At 47.1% G+C, this 21,854-nt stretch overlaps 1 protein-coding gene across 3 annotated transcripts in view; it reads left to right on the forward strand.

Annotated features, from left to right (window-relative positions):
* cdh11 (cadherin 11, type 2, OB-cadherin (osteoblast)) overlaps positions 1-15,587 on the forward strand; it is a 205,692-nt gene extending 190,105 nt beyond the window's left edge. For all 3 annotated transcript variants that reach the window (XM_080186691.1, XM_080186693.1, XM_080186692.1), the window contains exons 11-12: positions 10,623-10,874; positions 14,057-15,587. In XM_080186691.1, coding sequence (XP_080042817.1) covers positions 10,623-10,874; positions 14,057-14,550 — 746 coding nt within the window. In that variant the 3' untranslated portion in view covers positions 14,551-15,587. The remainder of the gene's footprint in view (positions 1-10,622; positions 10,875-14,056) is intronic.
* Positions 15,588-21,854: the final 6,267 nt, after the last annotated feature.

The following is a 21,854-nucleotide window of genomic DNA, read 5'->3' on the forward strand; positions in this document are numbered from 1 at the left end:
TTTTGCCCCACACACCTCCTCCCCATCAATATATTCCTCTTGTCCTTCCTCCCTTGTTTACTCATTAGCCAATTTCACTAGTGCCCTGACCCATTCCCGCTAGGCTCCCCCTTGTGTGGGAGTCTTAAACCAGGGGACAAAGTTACTAAGGTAAAGGCTCTCCTCTTTCGGATGGAGCTGAGAAGGAATGCCTTCTCTTGAAGGGCAATTAATCTTTGGAATTCTCTACCCTGGCAAGAAATAGAGTGAGTCATTGATAGGCCGAATGGTCTCCTATGCCCTGTAACATTTCTGTGATATTCAAGGCTGAGTTAGCAGGTGTTTGATCCACACGGGCATCATGGGCTACGGAGGGCAGGTAGGGATCTGGAGTTGAGGCCATGATCAGATTGACTGCGATCTTATTGAGGGATGGAACAGGCTCAAGAGGCTGAATGGCCTCCTTCTGTTCCTGTTTCTTATGTTCTATGGTCGTGAGCTCCGTGCTCTCACGACTTTCTGAATAAAGATGCTTTTCCTGGTGTCCGGCCTCCACAGGCTCAGTCTCCCCCCAAGTGAAAATGTTCATTTTTACCTTGAGAAGCGTTTGAGGAGTCTGGGTCTGTACTCAATGGATGAGGGGAGATCTCTTTGAAACCTACAGGTTGCTGAAAGGCCGGGATAGAATGGATGTGGGGAAGGTGTTTTCACTCGTGGGAGAGATTAGAATCTGAGGGCACAACCTCAGAGTAAAGGGACCACCCTTTGGAACCAAGATGAAGAGGAATTTCTTCAGCCAGAGGGTGGTGAATCCATGGAATTCATTGCCACAGAAGACTGTGGAGGCCGGTTCATTGATTTTCTTTAAGACAGAGATAGATAGGTTCTTGATTGGTAAGGGAATCAGTGATTATGGTGAATAGGTGGAAGAATGGGGATGAGAAACCTATCAGCCATGATTGAATAGCAGAGCAGACCCAATGGGCTGAATGGCCTAATTCTGCTCCTATATCTTGTGGTCTTATCAAATCCCTTTCTAATGTTAAAGATTCTGTTAGGTCTCTTGCTCTATTTTCTCTTTTACAAGTAAAAGATTCTAGCAGGTGCATTCTTTTATGTAGCTGCACCCTCAGGAATATTACCTCGTGTGGAACTGTAACCATGACCCTGGATGACATCATTTATTACAGCACAGATGTGTGTGTGGGGAGGGGTGCCTGTTCGGGTACACTGAGGGAGAATTTAATATGGCCAACCAGCACGGTGGGTGGAAACAAGAGTACCTGGAGGAAACCCACGCACAAACTGGGAGAACATGTAGACTCCGCAAAGACAGTGACCCGAGCCGGGAATCGAACCCAGGTCCCTGGCACTGTGAGGCAGCGGCTCTAACCACTGTGCTGGCTGCGAGCCATTTATCACTGCGACTGCAGGGAGAATTTTCTGCAGCTCTATTTCATTTCCCAGTGACCTCTGTGACCCTGCCGCTAATCATGAGCATCGCAGAGACTAATTAGAAAAAAAGAAGATATTCTGATCTTTGCTTGACACTATTATCACAAGTGATTGGGAGCTAATAAGATTTTAATGACATTCATTTGGAATAGCCAGTATCACGCAGTGATCTGATAAGGAGGTTCCCAATCAATGTGAAGCAATCAAGAAAATAGGACCTTAGAGATGCCCATAATTTTTCAGCAGAATGGCAAGAGTGATATCAGAATGGAGATGTCTGCAGAGAAATCGGGCAGAATGGACAGGGTCGTCACTTTGATCAACGCTCAATAAAGAAGGATAGTCCAATCTGTTTTATCACAAACACAATTCTCAACAAAGAGCTGATTTTCGAGAATCTGCTGCTCCCTTTAACCATGATAAGCACTGAAAGTGGGATTAATGAGTTTGTTAAACCAAAGCCTTGGTTAGTTCTATGCAAGGGCTGCTTTTTGATTTAACTTGATTTGATTTATTATTATCACACGTATATTCAGTGAAAAGTTATGTTTCTTGTTCACTATACAGGCAAAAGCATTACCGTACAATGAGAAGGAACAATAAGAAGTCTTACAACACCAGGTTAAAGTCCAATAGGTCCCACCTATTGGACTTTGACCTGGGGTTGTGAGACTTCTTACTGTGCCCACCCCAGCATCTCCACCAGATAGAGAAGGAAATGAGCTAGTGCAGAATGTAGTGTTACAGTCACAGCTAGGGCCCAGAGAAAGATCAAATTAAGTCAAGATAGGTCCATTCAAAGGTCTGATGGCAACAGGGAAGAAGTTGTTCTTCAATCAGTTGGTACGTGATCTCAGACTTTTGTATCTTTTTCCCGACTGAAAAAGATGGAAGAGAAAATTTTTGGGGTGTGTGGGATCCTGAATTATGCTGGGTCCTTTTCCACGATGCCTTCAAGTGTAGACAGAGTCAATGGATCTGAGATTGGTTTACATGATGGACTGGACTTCATTCATAACCCTGTGTACTTTCTTGGAGTCTTGGACAGAGCAGGAGCCATACCAAGCTGTGATACAACCAAAAAGAATGCTTTCTATAGTACACCTGTAAAAGTTAGTGAGAGTTGTAGCTGACATGCTGAATTTTCATAGCCTCCTGAGAAAGTAGAGGCGTTGGTGAGCTTTCTTAACTGTAGTGTCAGCATGGGGAGACCAGGACAGGTTACTGATGATCTGAACGCCTGGATACCTGAAGATCTTGACCATTTCCACTTCATCCCCTTTGATATACCCAAGAGCATGTTCTCCACTATGCTTCCTGACAATCTCTTTCATTTAACTGACATTGAGGTTTGGAGACTAAAAGCGGACTGTTTCTGGACAGTCCTGTTGAGTGTCAAGTGGGGTTCCATCAGAAATTGTAGGTTAACATCCAGTGGAGTCATTTTCCCTGATGGTTGACTCTGTCTCTTTGTTGTATGGGTTGTGGTGATTAAATCCTCCCACTGTAGAGGACTTTGCTGGGAGAGATTGGCAACATCGTGGAGGTGATGTTACTGAATCAACCGTGTTGACAGATGGATGTGAGTTGATCATTCATCTTGCACAATTCATTCTTTATACTCTCCTTCATGATCATATTCCAAAAAATTACCCTGTACTTCACAATGCTATCCGTGTTCAGTAACAATCCCGTTCCTTCTTAAAACAGAGATGAGAAGGAATATCTTCAGCCAGAGAGTGGTGAATCTGTGGAACTCTTTGCCGCAGAAGGCTGTGGAGGCCAGGCCATTAAGTGTCTTTAAGGCAGAGATAGAAAGGTTCTTGATTAACACGGGGATCAGGGATTACGGGGAAAAGGCAGGAGAATGGGGATGAGAAAAATATCAGCCATGGATGAATGGCGGAACAGACTCAATGGGCTGAATGGCCTAGTTCTGCTCCTATGTCTTATGGTCTACTGTCCCCTGATCTGATCCTGCCTCCCCCCTGTGCCTGTCACATAATCTTCATTTTCTGCCCTCTGTCTGTCATCTGTCCTGTGCGTATTCCATATCCCTCTCCCTGCCCTGTATCTGTCCCATATCCCTCTCCCTGCTCTGTATCTGTTCCATATCCCTCTCCCTGCTCTGTATCTGTCCCATAACCCTCTCCCTGCTCTGTATCTGTTCCATATCCCTCTCCCTGCTCTGTATCTGTTCCATATCCCTCTCCCTGCTCTGTATCTGTTCCATATCCCTCTCCCTGCTCTGTATCTGTTCCATATCCCTCTCCCTGCTCTGTATCTGTCCCATATCCCTCTCCCTGCTCTGTATCTGTTCCATATCCCTCTCCCTGCTCTGTATCTGTTCCATATCTCTCCCCCTGCTCTGTATCTGTTCCATATCCCTCTCCCTGCTCTGTATCTGTTCCATATCTCTCTCCCTGCTCTGTATCTGTTCCATATCCCTCTCCCTGCTCTGTATCTGTTCCATATCCCTCTCCCTGCTCTGTATCTGTTCCATATCCCTCTCCCTGCTCTGTATCTGTTCCATATCCCTCTCCCTGCTCTGTATCTGTTCCATATCCCTCTCCCTGCTCTGTATCTGTTCCATATCCCTCTCCCTGCTCTGTATCTGTTCTATATCCCTCTCCCTGCTCTGTATCTGTTCCATATCCCTCCCCCTGCTCTGTATCTGTTCCATATCCCTCTCCCTGCTCTGTATCTGTTCCATATCCCTCTCCCTGCTCTGTATCTGTTCCATATCCCTCTCCCTGCTCTGTATCTGTTCCATATCCCTCTCCCTGCCCTTTGTCTGTTGTACCTATTCCCCCCTCTGCCCTGTGTCCATCCCACATCCCTCTCCCTGCTCTGTATCTGTCCCATATGCAGAGATCTTGCAGAAATGCTGCAGTATGATCAGTGAGTGGGCAGGAATACAAGAGTACTGGGCTAATGGTAAGTTACCTGATAGTGTGGATGAGCAGAGAGATCTCGGTGTCCATGTGCATAAATCCCTGAAAGTTGGCACCCGGATTGATAGGGTTGTTAAGAAGCGTATGTTGTATTAGCTTTTATTGGTAGAAGGATTGAGTTTCGGAGCCATGAGGTCATGCAGCAGCTGTACAAGTCATGTTGTAGCTTCATAGAACCTTAGTTAGGCCGCACTTGGAATATAGTGTTCAATTTTGGTTGCCAAAGTACCAGAAGGATGTGGAAGCTCTGGAGAGGGTACAGAAAAGATTTATCAGGATGTTGCCTGGTATGGAGGGTATTAGCTATGAGGAGAGGTTGGAAACTTGTTTTGTTCACACTGGAACGATGGAGGTTGAGGGGCATCCTGATAGATGTCTACAAGATTATGAGAGGCATGGACAGAGTGGATAGTCAGAAGCTTTTTCCCAGGGTGGAAGAGTCAATTACTAGGGGGCATAGGTTTAAGATGTGAGGGGCAATGTTTAAAGGAGATCTACGAGGCAGATTTTTTACACAGAGAGTAGTGGGTGCCTGAAACTCTTTGCCGGGGGAGGTAATGGAAGCGGATACAGTAGCGACTTTTAAGGGGCGTCTTGACAAGTACATGAATAAGATGGGAATAGAGGGATATGGTCCCCAGGAGGGTAGGGGGTTTTAGGTAAGTTGGTCAGCATGATCGGTGCTGGGTTGGAGGGCCGAATTGTTGTTCTTTTTGCTCTTTGTTCTTTATATCTCTGCATCTGCCCTCTGTCTATCCCATATCTCTGTATCTGCCCCGTGTCTATCCCATATCTCAATATCTGCCCTGTGTCTATACTATATCCTCTACCCTGGTCCTATCCCATGTCTTCAATCTATCCTGTGTCTATCCATGCCATCAGACCTGTTCCTTATCTCCATCTTACTCCTGGTGCGTTCCCTCTCTCTGCCCCGTTCCTATCGACCATCGTCCTCCTGATCAGCGCAATCCCTCATTAGCTTCCCAGTTTCCACTACTGTGGGCCCTTTGCAAAGCTTTGATATCCAGCGCCACCAGTACACTTTTAACAAACCTGCAGTTCTAACAGTCCCCATTTCTAAGCCCTCCATATTAATAGCTAGACAAGGAGATGACATATCATAGCAGTGTAAGAATGATGACATTTCCTGCCCTTATTAAAGAGCTTATTGCATTATACATGTTATGCTACTGGAGATCACACTGGGCATGGAAGTTGAAAGTTAATGAGATGCTTTCACAATGTGTGAGATTTATTCACCTCCTCCTCCTGTTGAATATTTATGTATATGCTTTACAAAAAATGATTATAATCGTGTAAGAAAAATAGCTGTGTAAGTACATTTAAACTTGGGAATCAATTCTGTGGAAACTGAAACCATGTTAGACAGGCTCGCCGTGTAGGAGAAGCGGAACAGAAAGGATTGCAGATTAGGGTTTTAGAGGAGAGTGACATTTGCTGGGATGAGCTGCAAAGACATCTCTTGCTTTCGGGATTCTTTAGTGTGTGTTTCTGTCGGAGGTTAATGAAGGTGAACATGTTCCCTGAAAACGAGAAGATGCTGTTGTGTGGCCTAGTTGAGATTTTCGAGATTATGTTAAACCTGATTCGGGCAAATTATTCACAAAGGTCAAGGGTTCAAATGCTAGCAAGACGTCTGGAGGGAGAACATTTTTACACAGCGACTAGTCATGACCTTGGCCTATGAGGATGGTGGAAGCAGTGATTTCAAAGAGAAATTTGAATGGGCAACTGAGGGAAGTAAACATACAGAGCAACGTAGATGGAGCAGGGGGATAGGACTGACTGGGTTTCTTCACTGATTGGGCCAGCAGGGAGTCGATGGGCCAAATAGCCTCCACCTGAGCTGCAGCTACTCCATGGGGTTACCCACCCTGCCTTCTAAAATGAGGGTGGGGATTGCAGATGCATGGAGAGTTAGTTGATTAGAAGTGAAATTTCTACCCCAGACTCGGGGGCATGTCTGACCTGGCTCCCAGCAGTGCCCCTGGGAATGGTGGCCACCACTGGTACTGCAACCAATTCCCAACAACTGTTAAGTGTCAGAGTCCACAGGACTCGGTAAATCTGCAACGGGGCTGAGCGGGAAGCCTCGGCAAGGGGCGGGGAGGGTGTGGGGAGGAGGGGTTATGATGGGCAGGTCAGGCAAGAACAGGACACCTCCTTGTTAAACCGTCTGCCTGTCAATCATTCTCTGCCCCTGGCCTCGAATCCAACAGGATCCCCACCTTGTTATTTTAAGCCCATGCACAGGCTTCAAGTCCAAATGCAGGCTGAGGCACAAGCGAGAACATTTTGGTGGGAACACAGGTGATTTGATTTGATTTATTATTGTCACACGTATTAGCAGACAGTGAAAAGTATTATTTCTTGAGCACTGTTCAGACAAAGCATACCATTCATAGAAGGAAAGGAGAGGGTGCAGAATGTGGCGTTACAGTGACAGCTAGGGTGTAGAGAAAGATCAACATAATATATGGATGCTCCACTCCACTGATACCAGAGATGAGGGGGTTGGACTATGAAGAGAGACTAAATAGACTGGGTCTGTACTCGTTGGAGTTTAGAAGGATGAGGGGGGATCTTATAGAGACGTATAAGATAATGAAAGGGATGGATAGGGTAGAGGTAGAGAGATTCTTCCCGCTTAGATAGGATAGCAGGACTAGAGGGCACAGCCCCAAGATAAGGGGGGTGCAGTTTAGAACGGAGTTGAGGAGGAACTTCTTCACTCAAAGGGTGGTGAATCTCTGGAATTCTCTGCCCGTTGAAGTGGTGGAGGCTACCTCACTGAATATATTTAAGTCACGGGTAGATAGGTTTCTGATAGACAGGGGAATTAAGGGTTATGGGGAGAAAGCGGGAAAGTGGAACTGATCCACTTCAGATCAGCCATGATCTTATTGAGTGGCGGGGCAGGCTCGAAGGGCTAGATGGCCTACTCCTGCTCCTATTTCTTATGTTCTTATGTTTCTTATCTTCACTCAAAAGTCTGATAGCAGGAGGGAAGAAGCTATTATTGAGTTGGTTGGTATGTGACCTCAGACTTTCTTCTGATAGAAGAAGGTGGAAGAGAGAATGTCTTGGGTGTGTGGGGTCCTTAGTTATGCTGACTGCTCTACTGAGGCGGCAGGAAGTGTAGACAGAGTCAATGGATGGAAACTGGTTTGAGTGATGAACTGGGCTACGTTCGCAACTCTTTGTATTTTCTTGGGCAGAGCAGGAGCCATACCAAGCTGTGATACAACCAGAAAGAATGCTTTCTATGGTGCATCTGTAAAAATTAGTAAGAGTTGTAGCAGACATGCTGAATTTCCTTAGCGTCCTGAGGAAGTAGAGGTGTTGGTGGGCTTTCTTAACTATAGCATCACCAAGACAGGTTGTTGATGATCTGAACTTGAAGCTCTCGACCATTTCTACTTCGTCCCCATTGATGTAGACAGGGGCATGTTCTCCTCTACGCTTCCTGAAGATGGAAATGTTGCCTCCATGGACACAATAAACAGACGTGAAAGGTCCCAACAGAAGAATTGGAACAATTGAATCTTTCAACCCCACTGGGCAGCCAACGATGGATTTTTAAATTAATCTTAGGCCAGCATTTTATTGCCATCTGATTGGCTTTCTGGGCCAAAAGGAAACCTTTCAGAGTCAGCCAGATTTGCTGTGGGTTGCTCTGGAGTCACGTGTAGGCCAGACCAGGTAAGGACAGCAGATTTCCTTCCCTAATGGGCATCATTGGACTTTATAATTTGGGTTTTTTTTAAGATTGAATTTAAATTCCACTATCTGCTGTGGCAGGATTTGAACCCAGCTCCCCCAAACATTGCCCTGGGTCTCTGGATTGCTAGTCTTGTAACAATACCACTGCACCACTGCTTCCTTATGTTGTGGTGTAGAGATGCCAACGTTAGACTGAGATGGGCACAGTAAGAATGTTGACTCACCTGATGAAGGGGCAATGCTCCGAAAGCTCATGATGCCAGATAAACCTGTTGGACTTTAACCTGGTGTTGTGAGACTTCTTACTGTCCCCGTGCTGTAGTCACAGTTATCATGTAGGAAACACAGCAGTTAATTTCTGCACAGCAAGATCCACTGTGTGGTCAAGGACACAAATTGGTCTGGACATCGGGGAGAAGTCCCCAGCTCTTCTTCAAAATGATGCCCTGGGATCTTTATTACCCACCCGCATGGGCAGGCAGGATATTAGTTTAACATCTCACCCACAAGGAAGCACCTCAGACAGTGCAGCACTCTCTCAGTACCACCCTGGAACATCATACCATACAGAAGGAGATCATTTGGCCCATCAAATGTAGACTGACCACTAACCCCACATATTTACCCTGCTAATCCCCCCGAGAGCAGGGCCAATTTTCCACGGCCAATCAACCTAATCCGTACAAATTTGGAGTGTGGGAGGAAACTGGAGCACCCGGAGGAAACCCACGCAGACACGGGGAGAATGTGCAAAATCCACACATACAGTGACCCGAGGCTGGAATTGAACCCGGATCTCTGGCGCTGTGAGGCAGCAGTTCTAACCACTGTGCCACTGTGCCACCCTATCTGCCGAGGTGGCTTTGACGCTGGGGCCAGCACACTGCTGACTGAGCCATGGCTGATGCAGAGCTCTCGGGTGCTGGACTTCCAATATGACAATGATGTGGGGGATGGGAGACCGCGAGCAGCCATTAATCTACAAGCAGCTGAGTATTTATCGAGGGAGACCACCAAGATATAATGGTCACTTACAATCCCTGTGACCCACAACAAATGGTTTTGTGAACTTTACCAATATATCCACCAGTTAATTAAACCTGGCATGTGGTTGGGGGTCAAGTTGTTAACCTTGCTGTCTTGCTGTCGAAGTCTTTGGTTAACGTCTCACGGTTTTAGCTCAGAAATCTCTCAATTACATGAAGGGTTAAGGGGGCCTGAGCTGATGACTCAGACTCCAGCCTTTAATAGACCTTTATCTGTGCATGAAGACTGCCTTGCATCAGTCCCACAGGTGCTCATTATCCACACATTTCAATACACCATTCCTTTCTACTCTCTTTCCCTGATCCTCCCTGTTACTGGGCTGGAGGCACTGCCCAGCAGCGGGGCGCGATTCCCACTCATGCACTGCCATCCTGCAGGCAGGGACCTGATCAGTGGGTGCCGGTGGGGTGCTTGGCTGTGTGGTTGGTGCTGGAGGCGGGAGTCACTGTGGCGAGGTTCTAACCCAAATGACAAGACGTGTAAAACATTTTACAGCAGCATCAAACAATTAGCTGCGGAAGGCGTGGGTTTACCAGCTTCTGTGCAATGAAAGCCGCGGGTAACACTTGCACTTCAATTCCTTTTGAACGTTAGACTTCTAAGTCCCCCAAATTAGGAGACTGCCCACTCAGGGCGGCACGGTGGGACAGTAGTTAACACTGCTGCCTCACAGCACCAGGAACCCGGGTTCCATTCCCATATAGAGTCACTCACTGCCTGTGTGGAGTCTGCACATTCTCCCTGTGTCTGCATGGGTTTCTTCCGGATGTTCCGGTTTCCTCCCCCCTGTCCGAAAGACGTGCTGGTTAGCTGCGTTGGCCATGCTAAATTCTCCCTCGGGGTTACAGTCTGAGGATTCAGGGTAGACCATTTAGGAAGGAGGTGAGGAGACATTTCTTCACCCAAAGAGTGGTGAGCCTGTGGAATTCATTACCACAGGAAGTAGTTGATACCAAAAACATTGAATGTGTTCAAGAGGTGGCTGGATAGAGCACTTGGGGCGAATGGGATCAAAGGTTATGGGGGGAAAGCAGGATTGGGCTATAGAGCTGGATGATCATGATGGTAATGAGTGGTGGAGCAGGCTCGAAGGGCTGAATGGCCTACTCCTGCTCCGATCTTGAACAGGAGCCAGAGTGTGGCGACTACAGGGTTTTCACAGTAACTTCACTGCAGTGTTAATGTAAACTTATTTGTGACACTAGTGAACTTTTTAAAAAAATTCTTTAAAACTTGAATTTCCGCATCAGAACAAATCCTCAGAATGAGTATCATAGTCTAATGGTGATCGGTCCTGAATACTGCTGGAAGATGAACAATCCCACCATAGTGTGATCCAGAAACATCAAAATTGCTCGTTCACTCTCTTGAGCCTGTCCCCTCGTTCAGTTTGGAAACGTTTGCTCTGTTACCTCACCCTGCACCATCTCTCCCCTCTTCCAGGACACAGTGCCGATATAAAGGTTCGCCGAGGGGCGTTGAGCCGGCAGAAGCAGGAAGTGTACCACTTGCCGGTGGTGATCTCGGACGGAGGGGTTCCCCTCATGAGCAGCACCAACACCCTCACCATCCGGGTGTGCAGCTGCAGCGCTGACGGCAGTGTGCAGTCCTGTAACACGGAACCCCTAACCTTACCGGCGGGGCTCAGCACCGGAGCACTCATCGCAATCCTCACCTGCATCATCATACTGCTCGGTAAGTGGAGGCAGAGAGAGAGAGAGTGAGGAAATGGAAAAGGAGGAGAGGGCCAGAGGAAAGGGGAGAGAGAGAGAGTGAGGAAATGGAAAAGGAGGAGAGGGCCAGAGGAAAGGGGAGAGAGAGAGAGTGAGGAAATGGAAAAGGAGGAGAGGGCCAGAGGAAAGGGGAGAGGGAGAGTGAGAAAAATAAAGAGAAAGAAAGGAGGGTATAGAGAAATAAATCACTGGTAATTCCGTCAGACTTTCTACAACCTCAGGATATTCTCATGGCGGCACAGTGGTTAGCGCTGCTGCCTCACAGCTCCAGGGATCCGGGTTTGATTCCCAGCTTGGGCCATTGTCTGTGAGAAGTTTGCACATTCTTCCTGTGTCTGCATGGGTTTCCTCCGGGTGCTCCGACTCCCTCCCACAGCCAAAGATGTGCAGGTTAGGTGGATTGGCTGTGCTAAATTGACCCTAGTGTCAGGAGGACTAGCTAAGGTAAATGCATGGGGATGTGGGGATCAGGCCTGGGCGGTCAGTGCAGACTCAATGGGCTGAATGGGCTCCTTCTGCACTGTAGGGATTCTATGATATCCCAATGAATTTTGGAAGTATAATCACTGTTTCTACATGGGAAAATACAGCAACCAATTTGCACACAGTAAGATCCCATGAAGGACAACAAGATAATGGTGACAATGAATCATAGAGTCGCTACAAGGCAGAAGGAAGCCATTCGGCCTATCGAGTCTGCACTGTCTATCTGATAGAGTACCTTATCCAGGCCCACTCCCCCACCCAAACCCCAATAGCTCCATACAATTACCCTGCTAATCTCCCTGTCTACTTGCACATCTTTGGTTTGGTGGGTTGGATTTATCTGTCCCACCAGCTCCCCCACCCCACAACCCCTTCCTCAGCCCCATCACCCTCCATGGCAGTGGCAGAGCATCCATCAGGCGTATCTTCCTGATTCTGTGTCACTGAGGAAATCCGTCTTCCAGCCTTGAGTGTTCCTGGAGATCCGTCTGTTTCAGGAGGTCCATCTTCTTTCTCCAACAGTGGGTCAGTGATGTTGGGTGCCATTTGTGTACAGCTCTCCGATATGACAGCAAGGTGCGTACCATCACGCCTGCCCCACCACAGCACACAGTGTAAAATCCCTGGATGCATACGTAACAAGGGCAACGTTTCCCGTCGGCATCCAGAACGGGAAACACTCCCATTCCTGACCCCATCACAGGACAGAGTCCAATTCTGCCCCTTAATACGTTTAGCAAGGGGAGGTGGGCAGGAGTGGTCAAGCTTTGTTTAAACAGCGAGGAAAGAAGGAAAGGAGGTGGTACATCATTCAGAATTGCCCTGTGCACTTCCAAAGATGTTACCCCACTCCCCCCACCCTCACCAGCCTTTTCAGTTCTCACCTGGATAGGTGAAAGAGTGCAGAAAAGATTTACTAGGATGCTACTGGGGCTTGATGGTTTGAGTTATAAGGAGACACTGGATAGGCTGGGATTTTTTTCCTTGGAGCATAAGAAGCTGAAGGGTGATCTTATAGAGGTCGATAAAATAATGAGGGGTACAGAACAGCTAGATAGTCAACATGTTTTCCCAAAGGTAGGGGAGTCTAAAACTAGAGGCATAGGTTTAATGTGAGAGGGGAGGGATAAAAAAGTGTCCAGGGGAGCAATTTCTTCACACAGAAGGTGGTGAATGTCTGGAATGAGCTAACAAAGATAGCAGTACAAGCGGGTACAATTTTGTCTTTTAAAAAGCATTTGGACAATTGCATTGGTAGAATGTGGGGTGGTATGGTAGCACAGTGGTTAGCACTGCTGCCTCAGAGTGCCGGGGATCCGGGTTCGATTCCCGGCTTGGGTCACTGTCTGTATGGAGTTTGCACGTTCTCCCAGTGTCTGCGTGGGTTTCCTCCGGGTGCCCCAGTTCCCTCCAACAGTGCGAAAGACGTGCTGGTTAGATGCATTGACCCGAACAGGTGCCGGACTGTGGTGACTAGGGGAAATTTCCCAGTAACTTCATTTCAGTGTTAATGTAAGTCTTAAACCAAAATAAGAAGACGCTGGAAAACCTCAGCAGGTCTGGCAGCATCTGTAAGGAGAGTAAAGAGGCGACATGTCGAGTCCAGACGACCATTTGTCAGAGCTCTCTTCTCTACAGGGTCAGCCTGGCTTCATGTGGGTCTGCTGGCATCTGACATTTCTTCCTGGGGATGTGAGGTATTCAGTTCCACCCCGCGCCCTCACCTCCGCCGCACCCCCCACAGCCCAGCCCCCTCTCCCTACCTCCATAAAATTCAGCCCTATCGATTTTTTCCATCTTTTGTTGAGACAAACAGTCAGGCTGCCTCCACCGAACAGATCATTAATCACTCCAAAACACCTCGTCTCCTCTTCCAGAAATGAAACATTTTCTCCTGTTTCAAGTACAAATCCAGATCAGCCGTAGTTGTCCTTTAAAGGTGAACTTTGTGCAGTGGAAGGCAGCCAAAGGGTTGAAATGATCATTCTTCAATGATTGACAGACAACTATATTGTTCCGGGGACTTGCAAACCCATTAGTTACACTGCCAGGCTGCCTGAATCCATTACTGGACCCTCAGCTCCTCAGCTAAGCAGGTTCTTGTGTCTGCTACACTTAGCACCTGTGCGAGACTGCAGCACCATACCTGTGGAAAACTGTTAAATCTGGCATGGTGGCACAGTGCCGGGGTAGCACAATGGCACAGTGCCATGGGCAGCACCATGGAACAGTGGCGTGCATAGCACCATGGCAACAGTGGCATGGGTGGCACAGCAGCACAGTAGCATGAGCGGCACGGTGGCACAGTGATTAGCAGTGCTGCCTCACAGTGCCATGGACCCAGGTTCAATTCCGACCTTGGATCACTGTCTCTGTAGACTTTGCACATTCTCCCCGAGTCTGCATGGGTTTTCTCCGAGTGCTCCGGTTTCCTCCTACAGTCCAAAGATGTGCGGGTTAGGTGGATTGGCAGTGGTAAATTGACCCTTAGCGTCAGGGGGACTAGCTAGGGTAAATGCATGGGGATAGGACCTGGATGGGATAGGCCAAATGGCCTCCTTCTGCACTGTAGAGATTCTATGATTCTTCATAAGTAAGGCCTTTTCCAAATGCTAATGTGTCCTTATTTTCTGCCTCCCCTTTCCCCGCTCCTGCCAGTGATCGTGGTTCTGTTTGTGACTCTGAGACGTCAGAAGAAGGAGCCCTTGATCGTGTTTGAAGAGGAGGACGTGAGGGAGAACATCATCAGCTACGACGATGAGGGAGGAGGGGAGGAGGATACCGAGGCCTTCGATATCGCCACGCTGCAGAACCCTGACGGCCTGAACGGCTTCCTGCCGCGGAAGGACATCAAGCCCGAGCTGCAGTACATGCCCAGGCAAGGCCTCTGCGCTGCCCCCAACAGCGTGGACGTCGACGACTTCATCAAGGTCAGGCTCCAGGAGGCGGACTGCGACCCCACCGCCCCGCCCTACGACTCCATCCAGATCTACGGTTACGAAGGGAGGGACTCTGTGGCCGGATCCCTCAGCTCTCTAGAATCAGCCACCACGGAATCAGACCTGGACTATGATTACCTCAACAGCTGGGGACCCCGGTTTAAGAGGCTGGCAGAGCTGTATGGATCTAAAGAGGCCTGCGAAGAATCTTAACACTTACCAGAGCAGCCTGGCCTTAAAATCCTACATCAACCCTTGGAGAGAAATGCTGGACTGGAACTTTGGTGGGATCAAACAGAATTACATCCCCCCTTTTTATTTTTACCTTTTTATTTTCTTTTTTTTCCCCTTTTTTTAATATATATATATGCTCAATTTTATTGAGCACAGGAGGCGATGTTACTGACTCCATCCTCTCAATGTTGAAGGACGTTTTTATTTTTCGATGGTGGATACTGTGAAGGGGTTTTACCCGATGTTAGGTCATTGCTATTTTCCACCCCCAACTCGCTTGTCCTCACACTCGCCACCGGCATCCAAGACACGTTACAACGAAGATGGGGCTGCCTTGACTTCACTCAAATTTCCCGCAAAATTGTTTCAGAGAAGCTGGGACTGAGATGACTGAACTGTAAGATAAAGCTTTAAAGAGTTCAAAGAAAATTAAAAATCGGATGGACAGTACATTGTTAGTCATTCAACGTGGTGGTGGGGGGGTGGGGCAGAGAGAGAGAAAGAGAAAGAGACAAAGAAGATCTATTCCATGGATCTTTGTGACTTGGAAGACACAGCGCCTGCCATCAGCGAGACGGACAATAACACAGTTTGAACATTGAGCCTTAAGTATCGATTTTCGTCACTGACTATACCTTTAAAATTTGCGAGGATATTCTCCGCGCTGTGACCTGCAGTGACACAGAGAGGCACGAGGGGGCACGGAACCAATCTGTCTTCGCAAAAACGAAAGAACAAGACCTTATTCATGTTTAAATCTTGTAAACCATTTTTTTTTTGCTTTGAGTATTGTGTTTAATATGTGTCAGGCGCAGACCTGTCCCATCACCGTGAGAGATGTCTGATTTCTACATCATTTCTATGTGTCAATTTGTACAATCTTAAAAGTTCTTATTTTAGTAAAAAAAAATACATGAAGTCTCAATAATACGACATGCAACAAAATGTTAAGGCATCACTATTCTATTTTATGGACATTGTACCGTTGCTTTATTATTGTGCTTCAGGCAGAGAAGCCGGACTTTACAATAAAAGAATTTTTCTACAAGTTGCCGTCAACTCTGCGGATTTCTCAGGGGAGTGTGTCAGGCTGGGAGGGGGTGACTGGTTAGCTCGGTTGGCTGGTCGGTTAACCCAATAACATCAATTACGCAGGTTCAATCCCCATTCCACCCGCGGCAGTCTTGGGACCAGCATTCCATAAGACTGCTAGACATGGGTGATGTGGAGATGACGGTGTTGGGCTGGGGTGGGCACAGTGAAAAATCTCACAACACCAGGTTAAAATCCAACAGGTTTATTTGGAATCACGAACGTTGGAACGGCACATATAGACAATTGCAAGATAACCGTTGGATTGTGAGTCTTTGTAGGTAATCAAGTCTTTCCAAGTACAGGCAATGCAAGTGGAGGGAGAGATAGTCACAGGTTATCACAAACCAGGACTGAGAAAATTCACACCTCTTTAACCTGTGGTTTGATTAATCAAATAATGTGATTTAACCAAAGACTTGATTACCTGTAAAGACTTGCATTATATTGAAATTGAGTTTTTGTCTATATGTGCCGTGTTTGTGAAACCAGCCTCTCCACTTACCTGTTGAAGGGATAGTGCTGGTGTTGTGAGACTTTTTACTATAAGATATTGGAGCAGAATTAGACCATTTAGCCCATCGAGTCTGCTCTGCCATTCAGTCACGGCTGATAAGTTTCTCAACCACATTCCCCTGCCTTTTCCCTGTAACCTTTGATCTCCTTATTGATCAAGAACCTATCTATCTCTATATACTCAATAAATTCCAGATTCACCACCCTCTGGTTAAAGGAGTTCCTGTCTTGCCCAAAGCTTGATCCAGAGTGGTTCCCCTCATGCTGTCTCTGTCAAACCGAGACCCTTGTGGTTTATGGTTAATTAGCTACCTGGCACCATCAGATTAGCTAATTGTACACCTATCTCTGGGTGGTTTAAAATAAGCCAAAATGACAGCCGTGAAGATCAGAATACGTACTAAGATACAGAAAACTAGCATGCAGATACAGCAGATAGTAAAGAAAGCAAATGGAATGTTGCCATTTATAGCTAAAGGAATAGAATATAAAGGTGAGGAAGTATTGTTGCAACTATACAAGGCATTGGTGAGGCTGCACCTGGAGTATTGTGCACAGTTTTGGTCCCCTTATTGGAGGAAAGATGTAGTGGCATTGGAGGCAATTCAGAGGAGGTTCACTAGATTGATTCGAGAGATGAAGGGCTTGTTGTACGAAGAGAGATTGAGCAGTTTAGGCCGATACTCTCTGGAATTTAGAAGAATGAGGGGAAATCAAATTGAGGTATACAAGATGATAAAAGATATGGATAAAGTAAACATGAAGTGAATGCTTCCGCTGGTGGGACATTCTAGGATGAAAGGTCATAATCTTACGATGGGGGGGTGGCTAATTTAAAACAGATTTGAGAAGAAACTACTTCTCCCAAAGGGTTGTGAATCTGTGGAATTCGCTACGCCAAAGTGTGGTGGATGCTGGGACAGTGGATAAATTTAAGGAGGGGTTAGACAGGGGCGGAATTTTACTGGCATGCCATCCCTGAATCCGGGGGCAGGCTTAATTTGGAGAATGGCATTCTCCGTTGGCCTCGGGTGGGATTGTGTGAAATTTTTAATTGGGAATGGGTTGAAGGGTTATGGGGAGAAGGCAAGAAAATGGGATGAGGAACGTATCAGCCATGATCGAATAGCGGAGCAAACGCAATGGGCTGAATGGCCTAGTTCTGCTCCTATATCTTATGAACTTATGGACTATTGAACCTTGGAACATCAGCCTTGAGGGTTCAGCTGGCAACACGTGTTGCTTTGAGTCATGAAGGTTGTTGGCTCAATTCCCGTCCTCCTGTAGTAGATAGATTTTGGTGTCCTTATCTGAGGAAGGAGGTCCTTCCTCTGCTATTGAGGGAGTACAGTGAAGGTTTACCAGACTGATTCCTAGGTCTTCGGTTAGGATTACATTCACTGGGGTTTAGAAGAGTGAGAGGGGATTGCATGGAAACTTATAAAATTCTAACAGGGTTAGACAAAGTAGATTCAGAAAGAATGTTCCCAATGGTGGGGGAGTCCAGGACTAGGGGGTCACAGTTTGAGGATAAGGGGTAAACCTTTTAGAATTGAGAAGAGGAGAAATTTCTTTATCCAGAGGGTGGTGAATGTGGGGAATTCACTACCATAGAATGTAGATAAGGCCAAAATATTGTCTGATTTCCAGAAGAAATTAGATATAGCTCTTGGGGCTAAAGGGATATGGGAGGAAGGAGGGATTAGGATATCGGTTTCGATTATCAGTCATAACCAAGATGAATGGTGAAGCAGGCTCGAAGGGCCAAATGGCCTACTCCTGCTTCTAGTTTCTATGTTTCTTTGAGAAGTTACTAAGATCTAATGAGCATTCACATGAACTGTGGACATTATTTGAAGCATGTGGGTTCTCCCTCCTCCTCATCAGCCAATATTTATCATCGCGTGGTTGTGACAAACTAGCTGCTCCATTCCCCACACCGCGACAGTGAACACACTGGGAAAGTTTACTATCAAGCACTTTGGGACATCCTGAGGATATTAAAGGCACTAATGACATACCAATAGCTTATTTCTCACCATATTCCGCCCATGAAGCTAGTTTATCAGATACCTTAGAGTCAAAAAAGCCAGGTATTCCGGGTGGGATTTTACAGGCTTGCTCGAGAGAGACTGGAAAATCACTCCTGAAGGCTGGGGACATTTCTATTCTCCACCCCTTGTCCACCCTGATTCCATGGTGGGTGGGGGTGTAGAATTTCGACGTCCATCTTCTTATACCCTGGCAGAATGCAGCATCTTTCATCATCTTACAGAATATCTGAAGCATCTCTCAACCAGTGAAGGACTTTTGTAGTAATGTAGGAAATATGACAGCCAATTTATACACAGCGAGATCCCACAAATAGAAAAGTGATTGGACTATCTGTTTAGCGAGGCTCGGACAGCACACTGGGGAGAACCCCCCTGCTCTTCATCGAAGGACAGCACGGTGGCATGGCAGTTAGCACTACTGCCTCACAGCGTCAAGAACCCGGTTTGATTCCTGGCTTTGGGTCACTTTCTGTGCCGAGTCTGCACGTTCTCCCCGTGTCTGCATGGGTTCCCTCTGGGTGCTCTAGTTTCCTCTCACATGCCAAAAGACGTGCTGGTTAGGTGCATTGGCCGTGCTAAATTCTCCCTCTGAGTACCCGAACAGGGGCTGGAGTGTGGCATCTAAGGGATTTTCACAGTAACTTCATTGCAAAGTGAATGTAATCCTGCTTGTGACACTAATGAATAAACCTGAAACTTGGAAGAGCCACAGGGCTTTTGACATTGATCTGAGAGGGCCTCACTTTGACATCTCATCCGAAAAGTGGCACCCTTGACGGGGCAATATTTCCTCAGTGGGGCACTGGTGTCTAGATCCTGTGCCTGTGAATCTGTGATAGGACAATCACCCATAAATTTCTGATTCAGTCTGGAGTGTTACCCACTGAGGTTATTGCCGAAATGGTCTATGATCTGCTGATGGTCCACGCTAAAGATACAGGGGCATGGGAAACTGGAGATGGAGATTCCCAATCCCATCACCAAGAGTGACTGGGGATTTCCATGCATCGGTTGCCATAAAGGAGACGTGTCCTGCTTTAACTACCTTTATTTCTTTGATCCAACTCCACACACAATTCTCCACCAACAATCCAATGGCTCCTTCATCAATCAGTGACTTCTATTGAATAAAATGCATCAAATTTGGACTGAACTGAAAGGTCCGCTAACCCGTTCCTAACACCGTGCATTAGCCCCTCAGGGTGATGGAGAAGAACTCACGAACGCTCTTCATGAGAACCCTCTGATCTCGGCGAGCCGCTCCAGTCTGACACTGTGTCTTGGATGTTCTGAAAGATAATTGGGTTATTTTTCTTTCTCATTGCTAATGCGTCTGAGGGTGGCGAGGAGGTGGACAAAATATTCTTCGTGCTGCTTTCTGAGCACCACCTAATTTTCAGCACCACAATCCCCAGCTCACTCCATCTCGTTTCTCTGTTTCACTACTCCCACCCCATCCCACACTGACCCACCCCCCTCCCCCACAGCCAACACCAGTTTTTATTCATTCATGGGACATGGGCGTCGCCGGTTGGCCAGCATTGTATTGCCCATCCCTATAGTCACCTTTGAACTTGGCTAGGCCCATTTCAGAGGGCGGGTTGAGAGTTGACCACATTGCTGTGGTTCCGGAGTCATGGTAGTAGGAAGGCTACTGGCAGGTTGAGTTCCCGAATTTGGTAACCACAACAAGCTCATGACCAGCCTCAGAGGAGGAATATTGGCCAACACCCTCCCCCGATCTGACCGATAGAACAAAGAGTCAGCCTTGGCTTTTTCAGTGGCTGTCTCATCCTGTTGACACTCCTGTACTGAGGGGGTGCAGCATTGTGGGAGGTGTCACCTTCCAGAGGAAACCATTTAACTGAAGCTCCCGTCTACCCTCCGAGACAAATGTAAGATATCCATTGGCGCCATTTTGATGTGGTGTAGGGAAGACCTCCGCAGTGTCCTGGTCGATACTTGTCCCTCAATCAACATCACATAAAACAAACATCTCCTGGTAATCGGTGTTTGTGGGATTTGATTGGCTGCTTTTCCTATACAATAACAAGGGCTGCACTATTAAAAGTGCTTCATTGGCTGCAGGATACTTTAGACCTCCTTGAGATTTAAGATTTTATTTCTTCACGTGTGACTTGAGTCCCACATGACACAATTATCTGTCAGTGTCCTTTGGCTAACAAGGGATGGCCAAGAAACGTGAGTTATCAGCATTACCCTCTATCCTCTCTGCTGGCTGCAAGTGGAACAAACTCAGTTCCAATTCTTTAACTCAGTGTAACTGTGTAAAACAGCCACGATGTGGAGATGCCGGCATTGGACTGGGGTAAACACAGTAAGAAGTCTCACAACACCAGGTTAAAGTCCAACAGGTTTATTTGGTAGCAAAGGCCACCAGCTTTCGGAGTGCTGCTCCTTCATCAGGTGAGTGGGAGTTCTGTTCACAAACAGGGCATATAAAGACACAAACTCAATTTACAAAATAATGGTTGGGATGCGAGTCTTCAAAGGTATTCAAGTTTTAAAGATACAGACAATGTGAGTGGAGAGAGCATTAAGCACAGGTTAAAGAGATGTGTATTGTCTCCAGACAGGACAGTTAGTGAGATTTTGCAAACCCAGGCAAGTCATGGGGGTTACAGATAGTGCGACATGAACCCAAGATCCCGGTTGAGGCCGTCCTCATGTGTGCGGAACTTGGCTATCAGTCTCTGCTCAGCGACTCTATGTTATCATATGTTGTGAAGGTTGCCTTGGGGAATGCTAACCCGAAGGTCAGAGGCCGAATGCCCGCGACCAATTACAAAGGTTAACGTTTAATGAGAATGCACGGTTTGTGAATCAATGGTCAGTAGCTGGTTCCTGCCATTGGGCAGTGTGAGGTCTGCCCCCGAAAAACCATTATTTGAATTGTCACACCGAACCTGACATTGGGGAACTGAGGCCATGACTCCTGCCAAGTTAATTCCCCTCCCACACTAACCAACCCCCCTCTCCTCTACACCAGAACAACCACTATCCCTTATTCTTACGTAAGCACCGCCCTAACTGTAAATTTCTGGGACAGGGGAGATAACATCCTATTGACTGTAAGGGCATGGATGAGATGTCTTACTCTGACGGTGAAAGGGGGCCTACTGGGGTAAGATGAAGCTGTATGGCATTTGTGCATGGAAACACCACAGATGGCACAGTAGGCAGCTCATGCCAGTGTGGTTGGTGCTGCTGCCTCACAGCGTTGGGGACCCGGGTTTGATTCCCGGCTTGGGTCACTGTCTGTGTGGAGTTTACAAGTTCTCCCCTTGTGTCTACGTGGGTTTCCTCCAGGTGCTCTGGTTTCCTCCCACAATCCAAAGAACTGTGCCAGTTAGATGGATTGGTGATGCTAAATTGTCCTTTGAGTCCCAAGATGTATAGGTTAGGGGCATTTGTGGGGTAAATATGTGGGGTTGTTGGTGTAGGGCCTAGATATGATACTCGGTCGGAGATTTGGTGCAGACTTGATGGGCCAAATGGCCTCCTTCTGCACTGCAGGGTGGCACAATGGCACAGTGGTTAGCACTGCTGCCTCTCAGCGCTAAGAATCCAGGTTCAATTCCTGCCTGGGGATGCTGTCTG

This window comes from Carcharhinus amblyrhynchos, chromosome 4 (assembly GCF_965287045.1).
Source record: "Carcharhinus amblyrhynchos chromosome 4, sCarAmb.v2.hapA, whole genome shotgun sequence".
In the NCBI taxonomy this organism is placed as follows: Eukaryota; Metazoa; Chordata; class Chondrichthyes; order Carcharhiniformes; family Carcharhinidae; genus Carcharhinus; species Carcharhinus amblyrhynchos.